Here is a 24801-nt window from a genome sequence, read left to right on the forward strand (position 1 = left end):
TGTACATGCAATAAGCAAAGAAAAATCATGCAATCGGAGCTACAGGTTATTTACAATGAGTAATGAAACGTTGTGCGATGTAGGATTTCAACTGCATTCATTCAATGCAGCGGGCAGACACCCATCGGGAGCACACAGGTCCAGCGAGCTACCCAATGTAGTAGCCTGCTTCCCTGGGACCAGAGTTATGCACCATGGAGTGTGGCCACAAGCAGCCAATACATACAAGCTGCAGAGCAAGCGATCTCAGGAGGACAACGGCACCGGTATCAATACCCTGCCCCTTATCGGCTCCACTTCTCAGGCACCCAATGGCACCAACCGCCACGAGTCTGAAAGAGAAAACTGTGCTAAGGCGCAGCCCCAAGACCCTATCGCCACCAAGGCCATACCCAGGAATGAAGGGTCACCCGCAACAGTTCCCTCAAAGGGGACTGGGACCAGCCAGGGTCCCAAACCAAATAACGCCCAGGCTAGCGAATCAGCAGTTCCCTGTGCACTACTAGACGACTGCTCCTCTGGGTGCAAGGAAAGGACAGGGAGTTCACAGGCACCTGTGAACCTGCCCGACGCTAAGCAACAGCAAAAGCCCTGAGAGCAGGCAACTTGAGCCAACCGGGTTCCCACTGCCAGCACTGGGCACCGCACTGCCACCAGACTACCTGGACACCATCCAGCAGTTCTGGAACTAGCTTGTCCTCATGCACCGGTGCTGACGCCTGTACGTATCAAGAATGTATTTCACCAGTCGAATGTACTTGCCTCACAACTGTACCACAAATGCAATGGTGTAAATGCAATTTTTTTTTCTGGACTTGAATGTATATGAATGTAATGAGCCACTGGCATAATCTACATGTGGTGGGGGAGAGGTGGGAGAGAATGGAGTGGTCATGGACACACACAGAAACCACTGGCACTCTACTGCCAACAAAACACCAACCACTCAAAAGATAGAAATGACCCGCCAAGGGTCAACCAGATAGAGCTAAGCCCAGAGCACAGTCAATGCAGAGGCGATTTGCACTAAAAGCTTGGGGGAAAATGATGTCCTGCATCCTACATGGTTACTGCTTGTACTATTACAAGGTGTGCCACCAGAGGGCACCGCAATGGGAAACTTGCAGGTTACCTGTACAGTTGTGCCTGGCCTAGTATAAAAGGCAGGCCACCAGGTGTGATCCTCACTCTGGAGTTATCAATAAAGGACTAAGGTCACTACAGTTCAAGTACAACCCATTGCCTCGGAGTCATTAGCAGAGCATCTAAAGACATAACACTTCGCCTGCTCCATAACGACATGCAGGCTGTGATCCTTACCAATGGATCAATTACAGACCCAATCCACATCCGGACAGGAGTCAAACGGGGCTCTGTCTTAGCTCCAACCCTCTTCTCAATCTTCCTCGCTGCCAAGCTCCACCTCACAGTCAACAAGCTCCCTGCTGGAGTGGAACTAAACTACAGAACCAGTGGGAAGCTGTTTAACCTACGCCGCCTCCAGGCCAGGTCCAAGACCACCCCAACCTCTGTCGAGCTACAGTACGTGTCCGACGCCTGCGTCTGCACACATTCTGAGGCTGAACGCCACGATAGTGTCAATGTATTTACTGAGGCATATGAAAGCATAGGCCTTACGCTAAACATCCGTAAGACAAAGGTCCTCCACCAGCCTGTCCTCGCCGCACAGCACTGCGCACCTCCCCTGCCCCCCCCCCCCCAGTCATCAAGATGCGCGGCCTTCGACAATGTGGACCATTTCCCATATCTCGGGAGCCTCTTGTCAACAAAAGCAGACATTGATGCAGAGATTCAACATCGCCTCCAGCGCAGCCTTCGGATGCCTGAGGAAGTGTGTGTTCGAAGACCAGGCCTTCAAATCTACCACCAAGCTCATGGCCTACAGGGCTGTAGTAATACCCACCCTCCTGTATGGCTCAGAGGCATGGACGATGTACAGAAGACACCAAGTCGCTGGAGATGCATCACCAACGATGCATCCGCAAGATCCTGCAAATCCCCTGGGAGGACTGGCGCACCAACATTAGTGTCCTCATCCAGGCTAACATCCCCAGCTTTGAAGCACTGACCACACTCGATCAGCTCCGCTGGGCAGGCCACATAGTTCGCATGCCAGACACGAGACTCCCAAAACAAGTGCTCTATGCGGAGCACCTTCATGGCAAACGAGTCAAAGGTGGGCAGCGGAAACATTACAAGGCCACTCTCAAAGCCTCCCTGTTATAAAGTGCGACATCCCCACTGACACCTGGGAGTCGCTGGCCAAAGACCGCCCTAAGTGGAGAAAGTGCATCCTGGAGGGTGTTGAGCACTTCGAGTCTCAATGCCGAGTGTGTGCAGAGGGCAAGGGCAGGCAGCGGAAGGAGTGTGCGGCAACCCAGTCCCTCCCACCCACCCCTTCCCTCAATGACAGTCCCACCTGTGACAGTCTGTGGCTCTCGTACTGGACTGTTCAACCACCAAGGAACTCACTTAAGGAGTGGACGCAAGTCTTCCTCGATTCCAAGGGACTGCCTATGATGATGAATTTCAAATTGCTGCATTTGAGTCTGACATCTCAGCAATTGAGACAGCTTTGTGCGATGGCTGGTGTGAATCCTGCTTCAAGGGAGAGGCCCACGCGGTTTAATAATGTGGCATTGGAGACATTGATGGGAGTAGTGGAGAGAAGGAGAGAATCGTTGTTCCCTCCATCGGGAAGGAGGGCCATCGCCACAGGTTATACAGGGCCACGTGTCGCGAAGTGGCCGAAGAGGTGTCGGCCAGCACTGTGGTCGATAGAACCCTGACAGGGTGCTGCAAGAAATTCAACGACGTGGTCAAGGTAAGTTCCACACCACCTACATATACCGGTCCCTGAGCCTCTGTCTGTGCACACTGTGCAAACCATCACTTGCCCACCAGTCAACCACCAAGCCTCGACAACTAAATCTCACTCACATCCACATCTTATGCCTTGCCTTCATTCACAGCTATTCAAACACAGCTGGCATATCTTCCAGATACATAGCTGGATGCTTACTCACACAAGTTTGTAGGCCAAAATGGCACATAAGAGTGAACAGCAGTGGACTGGAGGGGTGGGTTGGAACCTCAACTGCACGAGCTCCCTGACCTTGAGCGAGTGCGACTCATTGACCTCGGGAGCTATTCCCCGGCGGGTGCATATAGGTACCAATGATACAGGTAAAAAGCGGGATGAGGTCCTACAAGCTGAATTTAGGGAGCGAGGAGTTAAATTTAAAAAGTAGGACCTCAAAGGTAGTAATCTCAGGATTGCTACCAGTGCCACGTACTAGTCAGAGTAGAAATAGCAGATGAATACGTGGCTGGAGGAGTGATGCAAGACAGAGGGATTCAAATTCCTGGGACATTGCAACCGGTGGGACCAGTACAAACCGGACGGTCTGGACCTGGGTAGGACTGGAATCCGTGTCCTAGGGGGGGCTGTTTGCTATTGCTGTTGGGGAGGGTTTAAACTAATATGGCAGGGGATGGGAACCTATGCAGGGAGACAGAGGGAAATAAAATGGGGGCAGAAGCAAAAGATAGAAAGGAGAATAGTAAAAGTGGAGGACAGAGAAACCCAAGGCAAAAATCAAAAAGGGCAACATTACAGCAAAATTCTAAAGGGATGAAGAGTGTTAAAAAGACAAGCCTAAAGGTTCTGTGCCTCAATGCGAGGAGTATTCGTAATAAGGTGGATGAATTAACTGTGCAGACAGCTATTAACGATTATGATATAATTGGGATTACGGAGACATGGCTCCAGGGTGACCAAGGCTGGGAACTCAACATCCAGGGGTATTCAACATTCAGGAAGGATAGACAAAAAGGAAAAGGAGGTGGAGTAGCGTTGCTGGTTAAAAAGAAAATTAACTCAATAGTAAGAAAGGACATTAGTTTGGATGATGTGGAATCTGTATGGGTAAAGCTGCGGAATAGCAAAGGGCAGAAAACGCTAGTGGGAGTTGTGTACAGACCACCAAACAGTAGTAGAGGTTGGGGATCGCATCAAACAAGAAATTAGAGATGCGTGCAATAAAGGTACAGCAGTTATTATGGGTGACTTTAATCTACATATAGATTGGGCTAGCCAAGCTGCTAGCAATGAGGTGGAGGAGGATTTCCTGGAGTGTATTAGGGATGGCTTTCTAGACCAATATGTCAAGGAACCAACTAGAGAGCTGGCCATCCTAGACTGCGTGTTGTGTAATGAGAGGACTAATTAGCAATCTTGTGCAAGGCCCCCTGGGGAAGAGTGACCATAATATGGTAGAATTCTTTATTAAGATGGAGAGTGACACAGTTAATTCAGAGACTAGGGTCCTGAACTTAAGGAAAGGTAACTTTGATGGTATGAGACGTGAATTGGCTAGGATAGGCTGGCAAATGATACTTAAAGGGTTGACAGTGGATAGGCAATGGCAGACATTTATAGATCACATAGGTGAACTTCAACAATTGTACATCCCTGTCTGGAGTAAAAATAAAACGGGGAAGGTGACTCAACCGTGGCTAACGAGGGAAATTAGGGATACTGTTAAATCCAAGGAAGAGGCATATAAATTGGCCAGAAAAAGCAGCAAACCTGAGGACTGAGAAATTTAGAATTCAGCAGAGGAGGACAAAGGGTCTACTTAGGAGGGGGAAAATAGAGTATGAGAGTAAGCTTGCAGGGAACATAAATACTGACTGCAAAAGCTTCTATAGATATGTGAAGAGAAAAAGATTAGTGCAGACCAACGTAGGTCCTTTGCAGTCAGAATCAGGTGAATTTATAATGGGGAACAAATAAATGGCAGACCAATTCAACAAATACTTTGGATCTGTCTTCACTAAGGAAGACAAAAATACCTTCCGGAAATACGAGGGGGTTCGAGGGTCTAGCGAAAAGGAGGAACTAAAGGAAATCCTTATTAGTCAGGAAATTGTGTTTGGGAAATTGATGGGATTGAAGGCCGATAAATCCCCAGGGCCTGATAGGCTGCATCCCAGAGTACTTGAGGAAGTGGCCCTAGAAATAGCGGATGCATTGGTCATTATTTTCCAACATTCTGTGGGTTCTGGATCAGTTCCTATGGACTGGAGGGTAGCTAATGTGTAACCACTTTTTAAAAAATGAGGGAGAGAGAAAACCGGGAATTATCGACTGGTTAGCCTGACATCGGTGGTGAGGAAAATGTTGGAATCCGTTATTAAAGATGACATAGCAGTACATTTGGAAAGCAGTGACAGAATCGGTCCAAGTCAGCATGGATTTATGAATGGAAAATCATGCTTGACAAATCTTCTATAATTTTTTGAGGATGTAACTAGTAGAGTGGACAAGGGAGAACCAGTGGATGTGGTGTATTTGGACTTTCAAAAGGCTTTTGACAAGGTCCCACACGAGATTAGTATGCAAAATTAAAGCACATTGTATTGGGGGTAATGTATTGACGTGGATAGAGAACTGGTTGGCAGACAGGAAGCAGAGAGTCAGGATAAATGGGTCCTTTTCAGAATGGCAGGCAGTGACCAGTGGGGTTCAGTGCTGGAACCCCAGCTATTTACAATATATATCAATGATTTAGATGAAGGAATTTAATGTAATATCTCCAAGTTTGCAGATGACACTAAGCTGGGTGGCGGTGTGAGCTGTGAGGAGGATGCTAAGAGGCTGCAGGTTGACTTGGACAGGTTAGGTGAGTGGGTAAATGCATGGCAGATGCAGTATAATGTGGATAAATGTGAGGTTATCCACCTTTGTGGCAAAAACAGGAAAACAGAATATTATCTGAATGGTGACAGATTAGGAAAAGGGGAGGTGCAACGCGACTTGGGTGTCATGGTACATCAGTCATTGAAGGTTGGCATGCAAGTACAACAGGCGGTGAAGAAGGCAAATGGCATGTTGGCCTTCATAGCTAGAGGATTTGAGTATAGGAGCAGTGAGGTCTTACTGCAGTTGTACAGAGCCTTGGTGAGGCCACACCTAGAATATTGTGTTCAGTTTTGGTCTCCTAATCTGAGGAAGGACGTTCTTGCTATTGAGGGAGTACAGCGAAGGTTCACCAGACTGATTCCCGGGATGGTAGGACTGACATGAGGAGAGACTGGATCAACTGGGCTTGTATCCACTGGAGTTTAGAAGAATGAGAGGGGATCTCATAGAAACATATAAAATTCTGATGGGATTGGACAGGTCAGAGGCAGGAAGAATTGCTGGGGAGTTCCAGAACCAGGGTCACAGTCTAAGAATAAGGGGTAAGCCATTTCGGACCGAGATGAGGAGAAACTTCTTCACTCAGAGTGGTTAACCTGTGGAATTCTCTACCGCAGAAAGTTGTTGAGGCCAGTTCGTTAGATATATTCAAAAGGGAGTTAGATATGGCCCTTACGGCCAAAGGGATCAAGGGGTATGGAGAGAAAGCAGGAAAGGGGTACTTGGGCTGAATGAACAGCCATGATCTTGAATGGCGGTGCAGGCTCGAAGGGCCTGCTCCTGCACCTAATTTCTATGTTTCTGCTGCAAAGGACTGAGGACCTCGATGGGGAGGCATTCACACAAAGGGTGATGACCATGCACTCTGACATGATATGATAGGTGCAATTGCAAGAATGCCCAACAGCCTCTCGGCAGTGGTATGGAGCATGGAGGAATCTGCCTCCAGCATTGCACAGAGCTCTGCGCACACCATGGAGCCCATCATTGCTAATCTGCAGGCGATGGTGGACTCCGAGAGACCGTGCGGATCCAGACCTCATGATTCATGTCATGGGCGATGTGGCAGCTTCCATTGCAGCACAGGTGGAAGCAACACAATGACTTGGTGTTGTCATGCAGTCTTGGCTGGATGCTACGCATGCTGTGACTGCTGCCATTGCCGCTGGATCCACCACAGTCCATTGTGCTGCAGCAGATCGGTGGGGATGCTGAGGGTGCTGCCCTGGGGGAGTGGCACTGGGTCAGTGGAGCAGGAACCTGCTGTCCTCTGTCACGATGACAGCATTCCTGATCCCACCACTGCCACGCCGCTGCCTGTCACCCAGCCAGCCCAGACTGCTGCTGCCCAGCCTGAGGAGGTGCAGTCTACAGCCAGGCCTTCCAGGCCCAGAGCTGGTCGAGGGCGTCCTGCAAGGCCATCTGTAGTCTCTGGCCCTGACACACAGCCTTCCACCAGCCATGCTGCTGCCACAGGGGATACACTGCGGAGGAGCACTAGATTTGTTGAAGCAAAGAGGGGATGTAAGGAAATGCACAAGGGTGATTCTTAAATACATTATGATACAGTTAATTGTTATTACATAAGTTATTGTTGGAATGTTTCATCTTTGCTGTTGTCTCTCATTTCAATTTTGGGGCTTTGGTATGGAAGGGCAAATTGACGTGGTGTTGGGGATGTCCAGAGGAACCGGGAAGTGGGATGGCATTCACTGGAACCGAATGATGATGAGACGGTCGCGGACCGCCCTTGTAGAATCGCGATTGAGTGGCTGCTGTTATGTATGCAATAAAGGTTCAAACTGAGTACTGTTTAACTAAGCAAGGTACAATCTTGCTTCTGCTTTATTTAGGCCCAAAGTGTCTCACTCACAAAATGGCTGGCCTTTTATACCAGAGCAGCACCATGTGCGTGCTGCTCAGTGGCCTCCAACAATGACAACATCTGGTGGCTACAAACAGCATGCACATAAATGACAGCTGCCTCCTCTGTCGCTGGTGTTGCTACTCTTGTTCCTCTTCCTCCTGAGGTAGTGCGGCAGTGCCTGGTGTCAATGGTTGTGCCCTCATGAAGGCCAGATTGTGCAGTATGCAACAGATGACTACGAATAGGGACACCCGCTCAGGCGAGTACTGGAGGACTCCTCCCGAATGGTCAAGGCAGCGGAATCATTGCTTGAGCACTCCGATGGTCTGCTTAATGATGTTTCTGGTGGAGGCATGGCTCTCATTGTATGAGAGCTGGGCAGGAGTGGTGGGGTTGCAGAGAGGAGTCATGAGCCACATGGAGAGCGGATAACCCTTGTCTCCCAGCTGCCAGCCACGAGCTTGGAGAGCTGGCTCACCGGTCTGGCGCAGGATGAAGGTATCATGGCTGCTGCCAGAACAGCGGGCATAGAGGGTGAAAATTCTGCATGTGTGGTCGCACACCAACTGCACATTTAGTGAGTGGTAGTCTTTGCGTTTACGGAAGACCTCAGGATTATGATGCGGTGCCCGCAAAGCGACGTGGATGCAGTCAATGACGACCTGCACCATGGGAAAGCCCACTAACCTGAGGAAGCCTGATGCACGCTCGCGCTGCTTCTCTCTGGTCATGGGGAAGGAAATGTATTCCCTTCTGTGTGGAGCATCTGTGACCTCGTGAATGGAGCGACGGATGGCAAACTGGGAGATGTTGGAGATGTCACCTGTTGCACACTGGAAGGATCCATTGGCGTGGAAATTGAGAGCATGGAGGTAGAATACCAACGCCCCCCCCCCCCCCCCAAATTCCCCCATAAAACAATGCAAGTGTTGTAGTTTGAAATCTGCCCTCAATGAAACAAAGAAATGGCGTTCAAATCTATTCAACTGTCACTCTGCCTATGTGTTAACAAGCTGCAAAGAGGAATAGCTGATAAAAATTGTTTGTAAAGATGGCGCCTTTAAATGGCACTCCTCCAGCCGATTTCCAAGTACATCTCGACAACTAAAGCTGCCATTGTCAGTGCCAGGTAATAAGCGAGGGAAGCGCATTTGATTTCTCTTCCGGGGTGATAACAGGGCGCAGCCGAGCAGGGTGCTACCTGTTGGAGCTTCTGCAAAACCCCCGGCCACATTCGCAGGCAGCGCTGTTCTTGCCGCAGCCAGGTGAAAGCCCATTTTCACCCTGTTAGCGCCCCCCGGAGATGCTAACAGCAGACGAACAGGAACCCAATTTCGCCCCCTCCGCTAAACCAAGCACTCCACTTTCCTGGAGCGCAACAAGATGCAGGTGAGGCAGTAGCTGTGTTTTGAAGCTTCTTCCCGCCCTTAAAAGGAAGGAGCCATTGCTGCAGGCTCTGCACTAGGACCAGCGAGCTCATCCCCGGTGGTAACCGCGATCCAGCCCGATGCACTCCAGCAGAGTGCTGGGCTGATCGGTCGCGGCCGAAGAGGAATCAAAAAAAATTGAACACAATTTTTAAAATATTGTACTTGCCTTAGCCACCTCCCCTTTAACTTTTGCCCCCCCCCCCCCCCCCAAGCACCCGGCCTCCCGATCATGCCTCCTGCAGCTGCGGCATTTTCGCCCAGGGAGCGGAACCGAAGTTCGGGTCTGGTGCGTTACCAGGGCGATGCGCACGGCAATGCCGTCCCGCTCTCCGGGTGCAGGAGATCAGGGCGCAACGTCCTACCACTGCCGCAAACCTCGCGCTGAAGTTAACAAGAATTGTCCATCTCGCAGCCCCCAGTTGGTAAGACATTAGCGCCCATTATCGCCTCCCCCCACCCCCGAGGCAATAACTGGAGGTGTTAAGGAGGCCCCATTTCTAGGCCCTAGAGTTCAGATACTCGAATCTGTGAAGGTGACAGCATGTTGACGAGGCCAGTTGGGAAGAACGTTCAAAAAACTGGTTTTAAAGGCCAGATTTTGAGCCAATCAATAGATCACATGTAGTGATTATCCTCATCTCATCACAATAGCTGTGACCAGTTCAATGTTTGACATGTTTATAAATCAAATGTGGAAGAGATTTGTTCAGAGCAAGTATGTTCCCTTAAAGAAAAAGGGTGGGACTAACTAATCTCGAGCCTCTGGATGTCAAGTGGCATACATCTCTTTCAGCCTCTCAACCCCACGAGATGTTTGCACTCCTCAAATTCTGCCCTCTTGGATATCGCTGATTATAACTGCTCAAACATCGGTGGCCGTGCCTTTAGTTGCTTGGGCCCTAAGTTCTGGAACTCCCTCCATAAAGCACTCTGCCTCTCTCCCTCTCTTTCCTCCTTTAAGACGCTCCTTAATACCTACCTCTTTTACCAAGTTTTTGGTCATCTTCCGTAAATTCTTTGTGTGGCTCAGTGTCAAATTTATTTGTTTTGTCATATAATACTGCTGTGAAGCGCCTTGGGACATTTTACTATGTTAAAGGAGCTATATAAATAAAAGTTGTTGTAGGATAAAGAAAAAGAGGGAAGCTTATGAAAATACCGAGGTCATTGAATTTCTTACGGCACTGTGATAAGGTTCTGTCTACCACAGTGCTGGCTGACTTCTTGCCACATGGCCCTCTATACCTGTGGCTCAATACTGCAAAAACCCTGGAGGAGTATAGAAAGTGGGACGGGTGAAAGTAAAAAGGAAATTAGAAAAGCAAAGAGAGCATGAAAAAATATTGGCAAGTAAAATCAAGGAAAACCCAAAGATGTTTTATAAATACATTAAGAGCAAGAGGATAACTCAAAGAGTAGTGCCTATTAGAGACCATAAAGGTAACCTGTGTGTGGAGGTGGAAGACGTGGATATGGTTCTTCTTGAATGTTTTGCATCTGTTTTCACAAGAGAGGGACGCTGCAGACATTGCAATCAGACGATGCAGACTTGAAATCAGGGAGGGGGAGGAGTGTGAAAAATATTAGATGAAATAAACATAGTGAGAGAGGAAGTATTAAGGTGTTTAACAGCTTTGATAGTGGGAAAATTATTGGAAACATTTCTGAGGGACAGGATAAATCTTCATTTAGAAAGACCCGGATTAATCAAGGCCGGCCAGCATGGATTTGTTAAGGGAAGGTCATGTCTCACTAACTTGATTGAATTTTTTGAGGAGGTAATAAGGAGGGTCAATGAGGGTGGTGTGTTTGATGTGTATATGGATTTTAGCAAGGCTTTTGATAAGTCCCACTTGGCAGACTGGTCATGAAAGTAAAAGCGCATGGGATTCAAGGTAAAGTGGAAAGTTGGATCCAAAATTGGTTCAACTGCAGAAAGCAAAGGGTAATGATGGGTGTTTTTGTGTCTGGAAGGCTGGTTCCATTGGGGTTCCTCAGGGCTCCATACTAGGTCCCTTGCTTTTTGTGATATATATCAATGATTTAGACTTGAATGTGGAGGGTATGATTAAGAAGTTTGCAGATGATACAAAAATTGGCTGTGTGGTTGATTATGAAGAAGAAAGCTGTAGACTGCAGGAAGATATCAATGGACTGGTCAGGTGGGCAGAACAGTGGCAAACTGAATTCAATCCGGAGAAGTGTGAGGTGTAATGCATTTGGGGAGGGCTAACAAGGTAAGGAATACACAATAAATGGTCGGACACTGAAGTGTAGAGGAAGAGAGGGACCTTGGAGTTCATGTTCACAGATTCCTGAAGTTAGCAAGACAGGTAGACAAGGTGGTTAAACAGGCGTTCGGGATAGTTGCCTTTATTAGCCGAGGCATAGAATACAAGAGCAGGGAGGTTATGCTTGAACTGTATAAAACGCTAGTTAAGCCACAGCTAGAGTACTGCGTACATTTCTGCTCACCACCTTACAGGAACGATGTGCTTGCACTAGAGAGGATACAGAGGAGATTTACGAGGATGCTGCCTGGATTGGAGAATTTTTGCTATGAGGAAAGATTGTATATGCTGGGGTTATTTTCTCTGGAACAGAGGAGGCTTAGGGGAGACTTAATTGAGATGAATACAATTTTGAGGGGCCTACATAGAGTGGATAGGAAGGACCTTAGCAGAGGGTATAGATTTAAAGTAATTGGTAGAAGGTTTAGAGGGGATTTGAGGAGAAATATTTTCACCGAGGTTGCAGGGGTCTGGAACTCGCTGCCTGAAAGGACAGTAGAGGCAGAAACCCTCAGCACTTTCAGGAAGGCAAATGAAATATTGGCCTTTATTGCAAGGGGGATGGAGTATAAAAGCAGAGAAGTCCTGCTATAATTGTACAGGGTATTGGTGAGGCCACACCTAGAGTACTGTGTACAGTTTTGGTCACCTTATTTAAGGAGGGATATATTTGCATTTGAGGCAGCTCAGAGAAGGTTCACTAGGTTGATTCCTGAGATGAAAGGTTGAGCAGGTTGGGCCTGTACTCATTGGAGTTCAGAAGCATGAGAGATGATCTTATTGAAACATATAAGATAATGAGGGGGCTCGACAAGGTAGGTGCAGAGAGAATGTTTCCACTCGTGGAGGAATCTAGAACTAGGGGACAATTTCAGAATAAGGGGTTACCCATTTAAAACTGAGATGAGGAGGAATGTCTTCTCTGGGGGTTGTACATCTGTGGAATTCTCAGAGAGCAGTAGAGGTTGGGTCATTGAATATATTTAAGGCGGAGATGGACAGATTTTTGAGCGATTTAAAGTCAAGGGTTATGGGAAGCGAGCACGGAAGTGGAGCTGAGTCCATGATCAGATCAGCCATGATCTTATTAATGGCGGAGCAGGCTCGAGGGGCCAAATGCCCGACACCTGCTCTTATTTCTTATGTGCTTATGTTCACTTAAAATGTAATTGGATATGCACTTGAATTGCTGTAACCTACAAAGCTACAGACCTTGGATGGGTAAATTTGTCCAGCCTTGGTTCAGAAGTAGCGCTCGGGCCTCTGAGTCAGAAGGTCATAGGTTCAATATCCTCTCCATAGGTTTTGAGCATATAATCTAGGCTGACACCAGTGCAGTTCTAAGGGAGTGCTGTACTTACGGCTATTTTTCAGGTAAGATTTTAAAATGAGGGCCTATTTTCCCCTTCGGGGGGGACATAAAAGATCCCATGGCACTATTTGAAGAAGAGTCGGGCAGTTCCCCTGGTATGCTTTGATTGTGAAGCGCTTTGGGATGTCCTGAGGTCATGAAAGATGCTCTAAATAAATGCAAACTCTTCCTCTTCACGGCACTCCAAGGATTAAAGAATTGTGCCGTACAGTTATTTCCTTGGAAATGTTGTATTTGTGAGCGCCAGTAAGATTTTGCAATATTCTTGAAAATTATATACTTACGAGAGATTTTTTCTTTTTTTAAACACCTACTCAGGAAAACAGTCTCATTTATCTAGAGTTCTTGCTGCTTAGAATATATGTGTGTGTTACAGAATAACTACTCTCTGCCATGTGAAATCTATGCATGGAGTATTCCAAATCCAGTGCAGCAAATGTGAATGTTTAATATCAAGTATGGGATTGAGCTCTAAGCTTGCATGTCTCCCAATAGGATGGGATTGAGTTTGGAGTCCCACAAACAAATAAAAATCATGCGAGGCATTCGGAAAAGGGAACTTGACTTTGAGCTTGAGTATTTTTTTAAGGGAGAATGAATAACTATTTCACTGAAATAAATTGCAATTAATATTTTTTTTCCCTCTTTCACCCCACCCAGTGGTTAAGAAATCCAGGACCACAACATGAAAAGCGGACCTTGTTTGGAGATATGGTGTGCTTCCTGTTTATAACCCCTCTTGCCACAATCTCTGGCTGGTTGTGTTTGCGAGGTGCAGTGGACCATTTACACTTCAGCAGCCGACTAGAAGCAGTTGGACTCATTGCACTAACGGTTGCACTCTTCACTATTTATCTCTTTTGGACTCTAGTAAGTATGAATTCTCTCTTTCTTGTAGATATAATTGAACATGAATTAATTCCAATATAGTTAGTAGATGTAACAATATTTTATACTCATCACTGAACATAATGAAACAAACAGTAAATGAAGCAGTCGTTATCACCACTGATGTGTTCTATTTTGTAGGAAGATTTTCCTTGATGAGTCAATATATGCTGCCATTGCCCCACCCTACCCCCTCACTTAAGTGTTACAGTGATGGTGGTTGATGTTTACAAGGAACCATTTTAAGTATAGTAGCAAGTAGTTTTTAAATCATTGCTATAATATTGCTGTTCTCTACTTATTACTATAATCCTCATGTTCCTAACTATTTCTTATACTCTTAATGCCTAAATGTGAGGTTATCCACTTTGGTGGTAAAAACAGAGAGACAGACTATTATCTGAATGGTGACAGATTAGGAAAAGGAGAGGTGCAACGAGACCTGGGTGTCATGGTACATCAGTCATTGAAGGTTGGCATGCAGGTACAGCAGGCGGTTAAGAAAGCAAATGGCATGTTGGCCTTCATAGCGAGGGGATTTGAGTACAAGGGCAGGGAGGTGTTGCTACAATTGTACAGGGCCTTGGTGAGGCCACACCTGGAGTATTGTGTACAGTTTTGGTCTCCTAACCTGAGGAAGGACATTCTTGCTATTGAGGGAGTGCAGCGAAGATTCACCAGACTGATTCCCGGGATGGCGGGACTGACCTATCAAGAAAGACTGGATCAACTGGGCTTGTATTCACTGGAGTTCAGAAGAATGAGAGGGGACCTCATAGAAATGTTTAAAATTCTGACGGGTTTAAGACAGGTTAGATGCAGGAAGAATGTTCCCAATGTTGGGGAAGTCCAGAACCAGGGGACACAGTCTAAGGATAAGGGGGAAGCCATTTAGGACCGAGATGAGGAGGAATTTCTTCACCCAGAGAGTGGTGAACCTGTGGAATTCTCTACCACAGAAAGTTGTTGAGGCCAATTCACTAAATATATTCAAAAAGGAGTTAGATGAAGTCCTTACTACTAGGGGAATCAAGGGGTATGGTGAGAAAGCAGGAATGGGGTACTGAAGTTGCATGTTCAGCCATGAACTCATTGAATGGCGGTGCAGGCTAGAAGGGCCGAATGGCCTACTCCTGCACCTATTTTCTATGTTTCTAAGTGTCAGACATAAGCACAAGATATTTTGCACTTTTGTTCTATATTCCGCCTATGCCTCAATGATCATGTCTCTGAAGACTACTCAAAATATGAGAATCATGAGTGGCACCCCTCATTGTGCCTTGTCCCACTCACAGGAAGGGGTAGTTTTGAGAGATTGTTGTTGAGAGATTTGCTCCAGTAAATTTTGATATCTGCTTATAATCCAGTAAGAGGTCAAAGCCTTCATAAAAGGATTAAATAAATTGATGGCAGAAGCTACTGTGAACCTTAGTGCATACAATTAAAATCATACTTGAGTTTTCCAAACTACAGTGGACAGACTGAAGTATTCACATGAAGTGAAATTAATGTAATAAATTAAATCCTTAAGTGCATTACCTAAATATATAATCCTCAATTTCTGTTTGAGTGCTTCACAATTGGCATTGGTTTATCACCTTGTTTTTAAAATTCTCGTCCTTGTGTTCAAGTCTTTCCATGGACGCAACAACCCATCCCCACCCTTTTTCTCTGCAACCTCCTACAACCCTCCAAGAACTCTCTTTTCCTCCAACTCTAGCCTCTTGTCAAACTTCCACACCCTTCACTGGCAGCCATGCTTTCATCCCTATGTTCTGGAATTCCCTCCTTAAACCTCTCCACTTTTCTCCCTAGGAGACCTTCCTTAAAATCTACCTCTTTAACCAAGCTTTTAAGCAAACATCCTAGTATCTGCTTCTTCGGCTCGGTGTCAATTTTTGTCTGATTATACTCCTGTGAAACACCTCTGGACATTTTGCTACATTAAAGCACTCAATGTGAGTTGTTGTATCTGTATTTTGTATGCCCTACAAGCTTTCTGCAGCCACCACTTCCTCATTTGTAACCCATTATGCCCTGCAACTTTGTTTCCAACCCACTTAACTGAGAAACTGCTGGGATTATATTTAGCTCAAGTTTTTAGTCCTCTCACTTGCAATATGAACACCTGGGGAAGTCCTATCTGTTTTTTTTTATCAGAGTACTTTGGTATGGAAATTTCTATCAAGGTTTATTCCTGCCATTTTTATTCCTTTTTGCTCCCACCTTTGCAATTGTATTTATCTTCTCATTTCTATTGATTCAAGCTATGTATTTCACACTTTGTGCAGTGCACAAGGTGTGAAATGCATAGGAATTAACAAACTGCGATGCGATGGGGTGCCAGATTATGGCATTTTGGATACAGAACACCAGATATTGGTACAAAAAGCAATGTACGTGCCGGAAAACCTGAAACAAAAACAGAAAATGATGGAATCACGCAGCAGCTCAGGCAGCATCTGTGGAGGGGGAAATAGGATTACTGTTTCAGGTCAATGACCCTTTATCAGAACCCAGATACTGATTGCTACTGAACAAATAGCTATCTCACCTGGCTAGGTGAAAAGTCAGCTGTGACTGTTAGATGTTAGATTTTAAACAGCAACTATTACTGCAAACAACCAAACAGCATATGCAGGACTTAAAGGATGATGAAAGTAACCTTTCAAAATGCACAATTTTCTTAACAAATTAGTGCTGTTTCTATTGGGGCCCAAGTTTCGGCTCGAATTGCTCCTAATATTTTGGAGCAACTAGTTTAGTATGGATTATCTTAGAAATCGCAATTCTTGGCATTTAGTTTGCTCCAATTCTAGTTAGTTAGAATAGTTTTGTTTTAGTACAGTTTCTTTTTCAAAAGATGGTGTCACCAGCCACTTACGCCTGTTTTGCAAGTTTAGGCAGCGAAAAGTTACTCCAAACTAACTTAGAATGGATTAAGTGTCAATTTTTGTATGCTCAGAAAAACCTTGCCTACATTTTAGGAATTAGGCACAAGGAGCAAGAGATGGGGGGGGGGGGGAGGCAGGGGAACGGGGGGAGTTAGGGGATTTTACAAAGCATTAAACACTTCACTTATACCAATAAAGAGCCATCAATAATAAATGATAAATAAATCAATAAATAAAAAATGAAATTTTCCTACCTCTCCATGAAGCAGTGGCAGTAGCACTGAGCTGCGATCTTTCAGCCATTTGGCCAGGGGATAGGGGCAGCCTGAAAAACACCGGAAGGGCAACGTCCACAGAGCAGAGCCCCAGCACGCAGGCAGCAAAGCGAGCTGCGATCGTTCGGCCAGGGAATAGGGGCGGCATTGAAAACACTGGAAGGGCGAGCACACGCGCAGGCACTGAGCTGCGATCTTTCGGCCAGCGGATAGAGGAGGCCTGAAAAACACCGGTCGGGAGAGCCAGCCAGCCTGCACGCATCTTTGGAAGTTTAATTTTTACTTCAAGTATGGGTGTGGCATTATCAATGCCACGGATTATGCAATGGTTCTCAATCAATTCGCTGCATAGGAGAGAATTGATTAGAGCTCACTGCACCAGGAACGTCATAGCCCATAAGCTGATGGGCAGGAGGCCTTACCCATGTCGGCAATATCGAGTCAGGCACCTGGACATGAGCGAGGCTGATTGTGTCAAAAGGCTGCTTTTCCGCAGAGAAGTTGAAGAGATCTGTGATATGCTGAGAGCAGATTTATAGCCGAGAAGCAGAACGCTGACTGCCTTGTCTGTTGAAGTGAAGGTTACAGCTGCACTTTTGTTCCATGCCTCGGGATTGTTTCAAGCTACAACTGGAGATGTGTGCGCCATCTCTCAACGTGCAATAAATGCTCGCGTTCACCAAGTCACGGCTGCACTGTGCACGGAGGAATGACTTCATTAAGTTCCCAATGACCGGCCAAGCAATGCATGACAGGGCTGTGGGGTTATCAAAGATTGCTGGCTTCCGAAAGGTACAGGGCTACATTGATTGTACCCACGTCGCCTAGCGAGCAGCTGTGGAGGATGCCGAGCAGTTCAAGAATAGAAAAGGTTTCCACTTCATTAATGTCCAGCTCGTGTGACGACAAGCAGTGCATCATGTCAGTCGATGCAAGAAACCCTGGCAGCACTCGTGATGCGTTCATCCTATGCGACAGCGTTATATCTGGCATGTTTCAGCAGTAGCCAGAAGTGCAGAGCTGGCTACTAGGAGACAAAGGGTACGGCCTCGCCACCTGGCTCATGACGCCCCTACGTGTAACATGGACGGAAGCTGACCATCAATACAACATGTCGCACATTGCGACGCACGGCATCATTGAGAGGACCATTGGCATCTTGAAACAGCGTTTCTGATGCCTGGACCATTCCAGAGGCCATTTGCAATACTCCCCGAGATTGTTGGTCAGTTCACTGTTGTGTGCTGCATGTTGCATAACGTAGCCATCATGAGGCAGCAGGAGCTGGTAGTGGAGACCCATATGAGGGGAGAGTGCCTGATAGTAATTTGGAAGAGCAGGATGAGGATGATGACGACGATCAGGAAAGCATGCAATTGCCTGATGCAGGAGGGCGGTCTATCGTGCTCCTTTAACGATTACTCGAGCCCTGCGCCAGCAGTTCATCCGTGAAAGCTTCAATTATTGATGCCTGAGGGCTCAGCAACAACTGTTCCTCATGGACATGTTTATTTTTTGGAGTTGTTCCCATGTTGTTTTGTGCTAATGGAACATGATTCAGTTTTAATGTAAAAATATTTTATTGAAAAATTCACTGAACTGCACGTTAGTGTAATAAAATATTTGTATCAAACTTTACTATAGTATGACTCTAAGATCACTTATAAACTTGTAAAGTTACAAAACTTACAAAACAATTTCAATTTGAAAAAAGTTACCACAGTTACATCAAGAACAAGAACAAAAGCAGCAAAGAAAGGCTGCAACCATCTCTCATCCACATCTTGATGAATGTTCACTTCTTGGTGTAATTTGATTGGCTGGGCTGTGTGCCATTCTTGCAGTAGCTACCTCACCCAGGCACTCCCTGATGGCCTGTGCCGTCACTTGCATGACCTCCCTGATGGCCTGTGCCATCACTTGAACTCCCTCTGACATTCTGTCCCTCATTTCCCGTGTCATTACTGCTATTTCTCCCGTTAGTACTATTACCTCTTCACCCCCTGCACTGACGCTGCCTGCGAGTGATCGGGTAAGGTCATTGCTCTCCACACCCAATGCCACAACCTGAGCCACATCTGTTGCACACTGCATCTCAGGAGAGCGTGTTTCGATTCTCCATCTCCTCTGCCTAGGTCTGCCTCGCGGCACCACACCAGTGGGAGGTGCAGCCTGGGACGGTAGGGCCCTGGGTCTTGCAGGCAGTAATACTCCAGTGGGAGGCACAGGCTGGGACGGTAGGGCCCTGGGTTTTGCATGCGGCACCACTCTAGTGGGAGGCGCAGGCTGGGACGGTGGGGCACTGGGTGTAAAATGCTGCATTACACCACCACCACCGCCACTGGGACCTGCAACGTCGAACCAGAACCTAAGCAAGTGTTTGAAACACTGATGTCCGTTGATGTGGGCTGATACATATTAATTTCAGTCAACCCCTGCGCACCCACCCTTGGTCTGGATCGTCCGCATCTGGTTCTTCTGTATCTTCAGGACTGGCATCATCATCTGCAAAATATAACAGAACAGTCAAATGGTTAGCAGCACAGGAGAGGGCAGGATGGGTGACATGAGTACTCTCTCACATAGCAGGCCAGGCAGCAGGTTGATTTGAAGGGCCACGATGCATTTTCAGGACTTGCCCTCTCCCTCGAATGTGGGCCCAGCTTGTGCTGTACTGATTGCTTTTCTCCATGTACGACTCATCATAGCAGCTACCCTCTGTTCCAAGGGTGTCAGTGGATGCAGATTGGGCATGCCTCTTCCTGTTCGACGACTTTCCCTTTTGTTGTGGGCCAATTTCTTCTGCAAAGATTAAAATATAACTTTTTAAGAGTGCGTTTTTCTGCAGGGTGGGACATATACAGATGGTCACATTTACAATTGAGATTCAATTGTAAAATGAAAATATTACTGACACTAGCTACTTGACTAAGGTCGTGCCATTTCTTTTTATACTGGCTTCCAGATCTCCTGGTATGCACCACTGCGCAGTAATCTTCTGCAACTTGGTTCCAACGTTTCTTTATTTCTTTGGCTGGCACTTTTGTGTGACCTCTGCTGCTGGTATCCAGCTCCTGTCATCTCTGCTCAATCACATAACTAGTGTCTCCACTTCCTCATGCAAGAAATTCTTTGTTCTTGGTGGACATTGTTCCATTGCTGTATTGAATTGACACTGATTTTTCAAAACACACAGTCCTTATTTTTCATGTACCTATGCAGCACTTATTCTGGAAGTTTAGCAGCAACAAACAGCACTCAGATTCCAGCAGCTGATTTCTTCCACGGTACTGCTAACAGCACTCCTTCAGGCACAAAAAATCAGTCAGAAGGCTTTGCACAGCTCTACACACCCAAAAATCACTTTTAGAAACCGAGAAACATAGAAAATAGGTGCAGAAGTAGGCCATTCTACTCTTCGAGCCTGTGTCACCATTCAATATAATCATGGTTGATCATGCAACTTCAGTACCCCATTCCTGCTTTCTCTCCATACCCCTTAATCCCTTTAGCCGCAAGGGCCACATCTAACGACCTTTTGAATATATCTAAGGAACTGACCTCAACAACTTTCTGTGGTAGAGAATTCCACAGGTTCACAATTCTGAGTGAAGAAGATTCTCCTCATCTCGGTCCTAAATCACTTACCCCTTATCCTAAGACTATGTCCCCTGGTTCTGGACTTCCCCAACATCGGGACCATTCTTCCTGCATCTAGCCTGTCCAATCCTGTCAGAATTTTATATGTTTCTATGAGATCCCCTAAATTCCAGTGAATATAAGCCTAATCGACCCAGTCTTTCTTCATATGTCAGTCCTGCCATCCCGGGAATCAGTCTGGTGAACCTTCGCTGCACTCCCTCAATAGCAAGAATGTCCTTAAGTTAGGAGACCAAAACTGTACACAATATTCAAGGTGTGGTCTTACCAAGGCCCTATACAACTGTAGTAAGACCTCCCTGCTCCTATACTCCAATCCCCTCGCTATGAAGGCCAGCATGCCATTTGCATTCTTTTCTGCCTGCTGCACCTGCATGCCTACCTTCAGTGACTGATGTATCATGACACCCAGGTCTCGTTGCACCTCCCCTTTTACTAATCTGTCACCATTCAGATAATCTGCCTTCCTGTTTTTGCCACCAAAGTGGATAACCTCACACTTATCCACATTATACTGCATCTGCCATGCATTTGTCCATTCATCTATCCTGTCCAAGTTCCCCTGCAGCCTCCTAGCATCCTCCTCGCAGCTCGCACTGCCGCCCAGCTTAGTGCCATCTGAAAACTTTGAGATATTACATTCAATTCCTCCGTCTAAATCATTAATGTATATTGTAAATAGCTGTGGTCCCAGCACTGAACCCTGTGGCACCCCACTAGTCACTGCCTGCCATTCTGAAAAGTACTCCATTATTCCTACTCTTTGCTTCCTGTCTGCCAACCAGTTCTCTATCCACGTCAATACATCACCCCCAATACCATGTGCCGTAATTTTGCACACTAATCTCTTGTGCGCCCCTTTTATGGGCCTCGCTGCTCCCCCTCTGCTCCGCTGCAACCTCCGCTGGGCTGTGCCTCAGACTAGAGTCACCTCTTAAATCAAACCCCTTTACTCTTGCCCCTGTCGATCTATGGAAGCTCTGTGAATCGGAAGAGTTCTCTCTGTTTGATGCTCTCACAATCCTGGGCTGGTTCAGCTGCTGTTGTTCCTCCGTCTACAATCCCTGTTTCCTTTCACCTGTAGAATGAACTGGCCTCAACAACTTTCTGTGGAAGAGAATTCCATAGCTTCAGTATTCTCTGAGAAGAAGTTTCTCCTCATGTCGGTCCGAAATGGCTTACCCCTTATCCTTAGACTGTGACCCCTGGTTCTGGACTTCCCCAACATCGGGACTATTCTTCCTGCATCTAACCTGTCCAATCCTGTCAGAATTTTATGTTTCTATGAGGTCCCCTCTCATTCTTCTAAATTCCAGTGAATATAAGCCTAGTCAATCCAGTCTTTCTTCATTAATAAACTATTTTTGTTGTCCAAAATGTATAAAATGGTTAAAATTCTGTAAAGTTGTACTGACCATAGGCACTTCTATAGACCATGATATCCTCTAATTGCAGCAGTTCTGTTTGCAAGCTGTTGAGTGCTTGCAATCAATATTAGCTCAATAAAACTGTATTGACTGCTACCTTGTGCAAGACCATCAGCAGGCCGGGGCCATTAGAGGGAGCAGCGTGCGGCGGGCGGCATGCCACTTTAGGAAGCAGCGCGTGCTGCCAAAGGAGGGCGACGGCTGATTGCAGTGCGGGCAGGAGCTGCAAGATCGGGGCGAAGGAGCGGCAAGAGTTCGTAGAGGGATGAGATCGAGGCCCAGGAGAGCCATGGGCCAACCCACACTGCGATATGTGTGCGCACTAGGTCCGTGCAGCAGAGCTGATCTCCAGTTATCTTGGTTAATCCTTGCCACTGGACCAAGACCTAGCTCTGTCAAGCCCGTGTAATGGCTGGGCCGCAATGGCCACCACACGTTAAACATTCCACGCACAGGCGTCTTCTACCCTTCAGAATATAGTTTGGGTCCAGAATATCATTGAAACACCTGTGAACTCATCCGTTTTCGGCGTAGAAGCAAGTCATCCTCGTTTTGAGGGACTGCCAATGATGATGAGTTAACAGGCCCATTAGTTTGACATCAATCAGAAAGCAATCGCATTCTGATTTGACAAAGGTAGTCTCTACTTGCATTTATCTGCATGTTCACACCTTTTCCTAATTGGTGGTGGTGAAGTTCTCTTAGATGTATTTGCATTTTTGAAAATGTTGTACTGTATGCTCTTGATGGCATTTAGTGGCAGCAAGTTGGTTTATACAAACTATTTTCTTAAGAAATAGACTAGGGAGTGATGCTATTCATATTGTCTAGAGTGGTTTATATGTTGCTTCTGGGTAGTGTGCTGTTTGGGGTTTGGCTTTCACAGCTATTATTTGTGGCAATATGATGGAAATTTACTTGTGCTGATTTTTTTTTAATCCTTTAGGTTTCATTCCGTTATCACTGTCGATTGTACAACGAGTGGCGTCGGACCAATCAAAGAGTAATATTGCTTATCCCAAAGTCTTCAGCTGCGTCATCTACTCAAGAATTGCTTCTTGGTCTACATCCAATGAAAAGGAATTCAAAAGAGACAATAGTGTGACTTCTGCCAATCTCATCGGATTCTGCATTGAAAATTCTATGAGCTTTAGCCAAAGAGAATTAATTTAGTATGTTAGCTTTCTTCAGAAGTTAGCCTAGTTACACAATGCAGTGCGTAATGAGTTTTGGATGATTTGGTTATGTTGCCAGTTTTTCATAAAATTGTGTAATCTTCATTACTACAATTAGTATTGTAGTGTTTTCCACCAAAAGTGTATTGGTAGTAAATGTCAACTAGACAGTGACAATATGGCTCTTTATACTAATACAATCGATAATGTTGTCTCGCTGTACAGGTATTTAGTTTCATTCTAATTTCAGGTAATGTACTTGATGTGACTGATATTGCCTTGATGGATTCTCTCTTTCCCCCTGAATAATTGGGTAATGTACTTGATAATGTGGATTTTATGTAATGTTCTAGGAGATGGGTATGATGGGTCATTTTTCATCTTCTGCATAAAAGCTTTATCAGATTCCAAAAATTGTGTTTTAGTTTCCAGAACTCAGTTAGAATGTTGTTAACTATAATTGGTTATCACCTGATTTGTCATAGGGAGGGGTGCAATTTTGTTTTTAAATGTGAAAATACTTTTTGGTTTATATTATCCTAAAGTTTAATATTTTCACAATTGTATAAGTATGATGATCTCAATAGCAATTTAATGACCTGTTGATCATGATACAGCTATGCAGTAGAGAGCTATTTTGAAATAATGTCTTTAATCCATTCCATCAGAATGCAATATGGGACTGCATTGACAATAAAAAAAAAATTAAACTTTGACTACTTAATCTATATTTTTAATTACATTGATTATTCTAAGCAGTCTTATGTTTGTGGCAAAATACTGAGTTATGTACATCAGTTTTATCTTTCTCTAGCCTGACTACACAAAGTAACTTTGGATGTAATACACTTGTATATTTTTTAAAAAATTAATTTTATTTTGTATTGGAAATGTTTCTTTATATCAATATACTGGTGTTGTAGTCCCAGAATAGGTTTGTGTTCCTAATTACATTATGTGCAAAATTGTTGATTAACACATCTGAAAATTGTTGGATCCTATCTTGTGTGCGTAATTATGATGTTGAAATATAAAAGTGTAATGGAATATTTGTTCTACTAGCAGAAATTAAACCTGAATGTGTAGGGGTTAGCACGCAGTACTATAGGTTGCTCTGTTATGCTATTAAGTCAAATATATAATGCCATATCTATGTATTGCTAGCATAGTGATCAAGAAGGTATTCATTTATTTTTGTTTTGGTAGATCTATACCATTTCACGAGGGCAAGTTAGCTTGAACTGAATGCAGTGGAATTTCTCATAACTGAAGGCAAAATTCACAATTTAGTATTTTTAATTCTTTGACATTTTTTCAGATGTTTTAATTTCCAAAATTGTGTGACTTCTGATGCTCGATAAATGTTTCACTCTGCCAAAATAACAAGGTGAAGAAAACATTACTCTTCAAGTATTCAAAGCAGGTAATATTTTAGTAGGATGCATTGATTTTAAATTAAAGATAATTTGGATAATCCATTTAGAAATGTCCATGCGTCACAAAATCTTAAATAACTTGAACATTTGGCATGATAAGTATCGTAAATATGCAAAACATAAGGGATAATGGCAATAGAGGAAAGGGGATATTGTTTAATTCTAAACACAAATGGTTAACTCTTAACACTCGTACTTTCCTGGAGGTAGAAATTTAATGTAAAGAGAGATGCCATCCATTTGTGCCATTTTGTTAAATCCTGTATACATTTCAAGTATCTAGTGTGAGTAATATGATTTTTAAAAAATATTAATGAATGTTTCAAAATAGCTTTTATTTTAACATGCTATGGTGGAG

At 45.2% G+C, this 24801-nt stretch overlaps 1 protein-coding gene across 5 annotated transcripts in view; it reads left to right on the plus strand.

The window, feature by feature from the left end:
• The window catches only part of LOC139265690 (E3 ubiquitin-protein ligase MARCHF3), a 141781-nt gene extending 118058 nt beyond the window's left edge, over window positions 1-23723 (plus strand). For all 5 annotated transcript variants that reach the window (XM_070882956.1, XM_070882940.1, XM_070882949.1 and 2 more), the window contains 2 exons: window positions 13349-13558; window positions 22779-23723. In XM_070882956.1, coding sequence (XP_070739057.1) covers window positions 13349-13558; window positions 22779-22937 — 369 coding nt within the window. In that variant the 3' untranslated portion in view covers window positions 22938-23723. The remainder of the gene's footprint in view (window positions 1-13348; window positions 13559-22778) is intronic.
• The last annotated feature ends 1078 nt before the right edge of the window (window positions 23724-24801 follow it).

This window comes from Pristiophorus japonicus, chromosome 1, assembly GCF_044704955.1.
Source record: "Pristiophorus japonicus isolate sPriJap1 chromosome 1, sPriJap1.hap1, whole genome shotgun sequence".
NCBI lineage: Eukaryota > Metazoa > Chordata > Chondrichthyes > Pristiophoridae > Pristiophorus > Pristiophorus japonicus.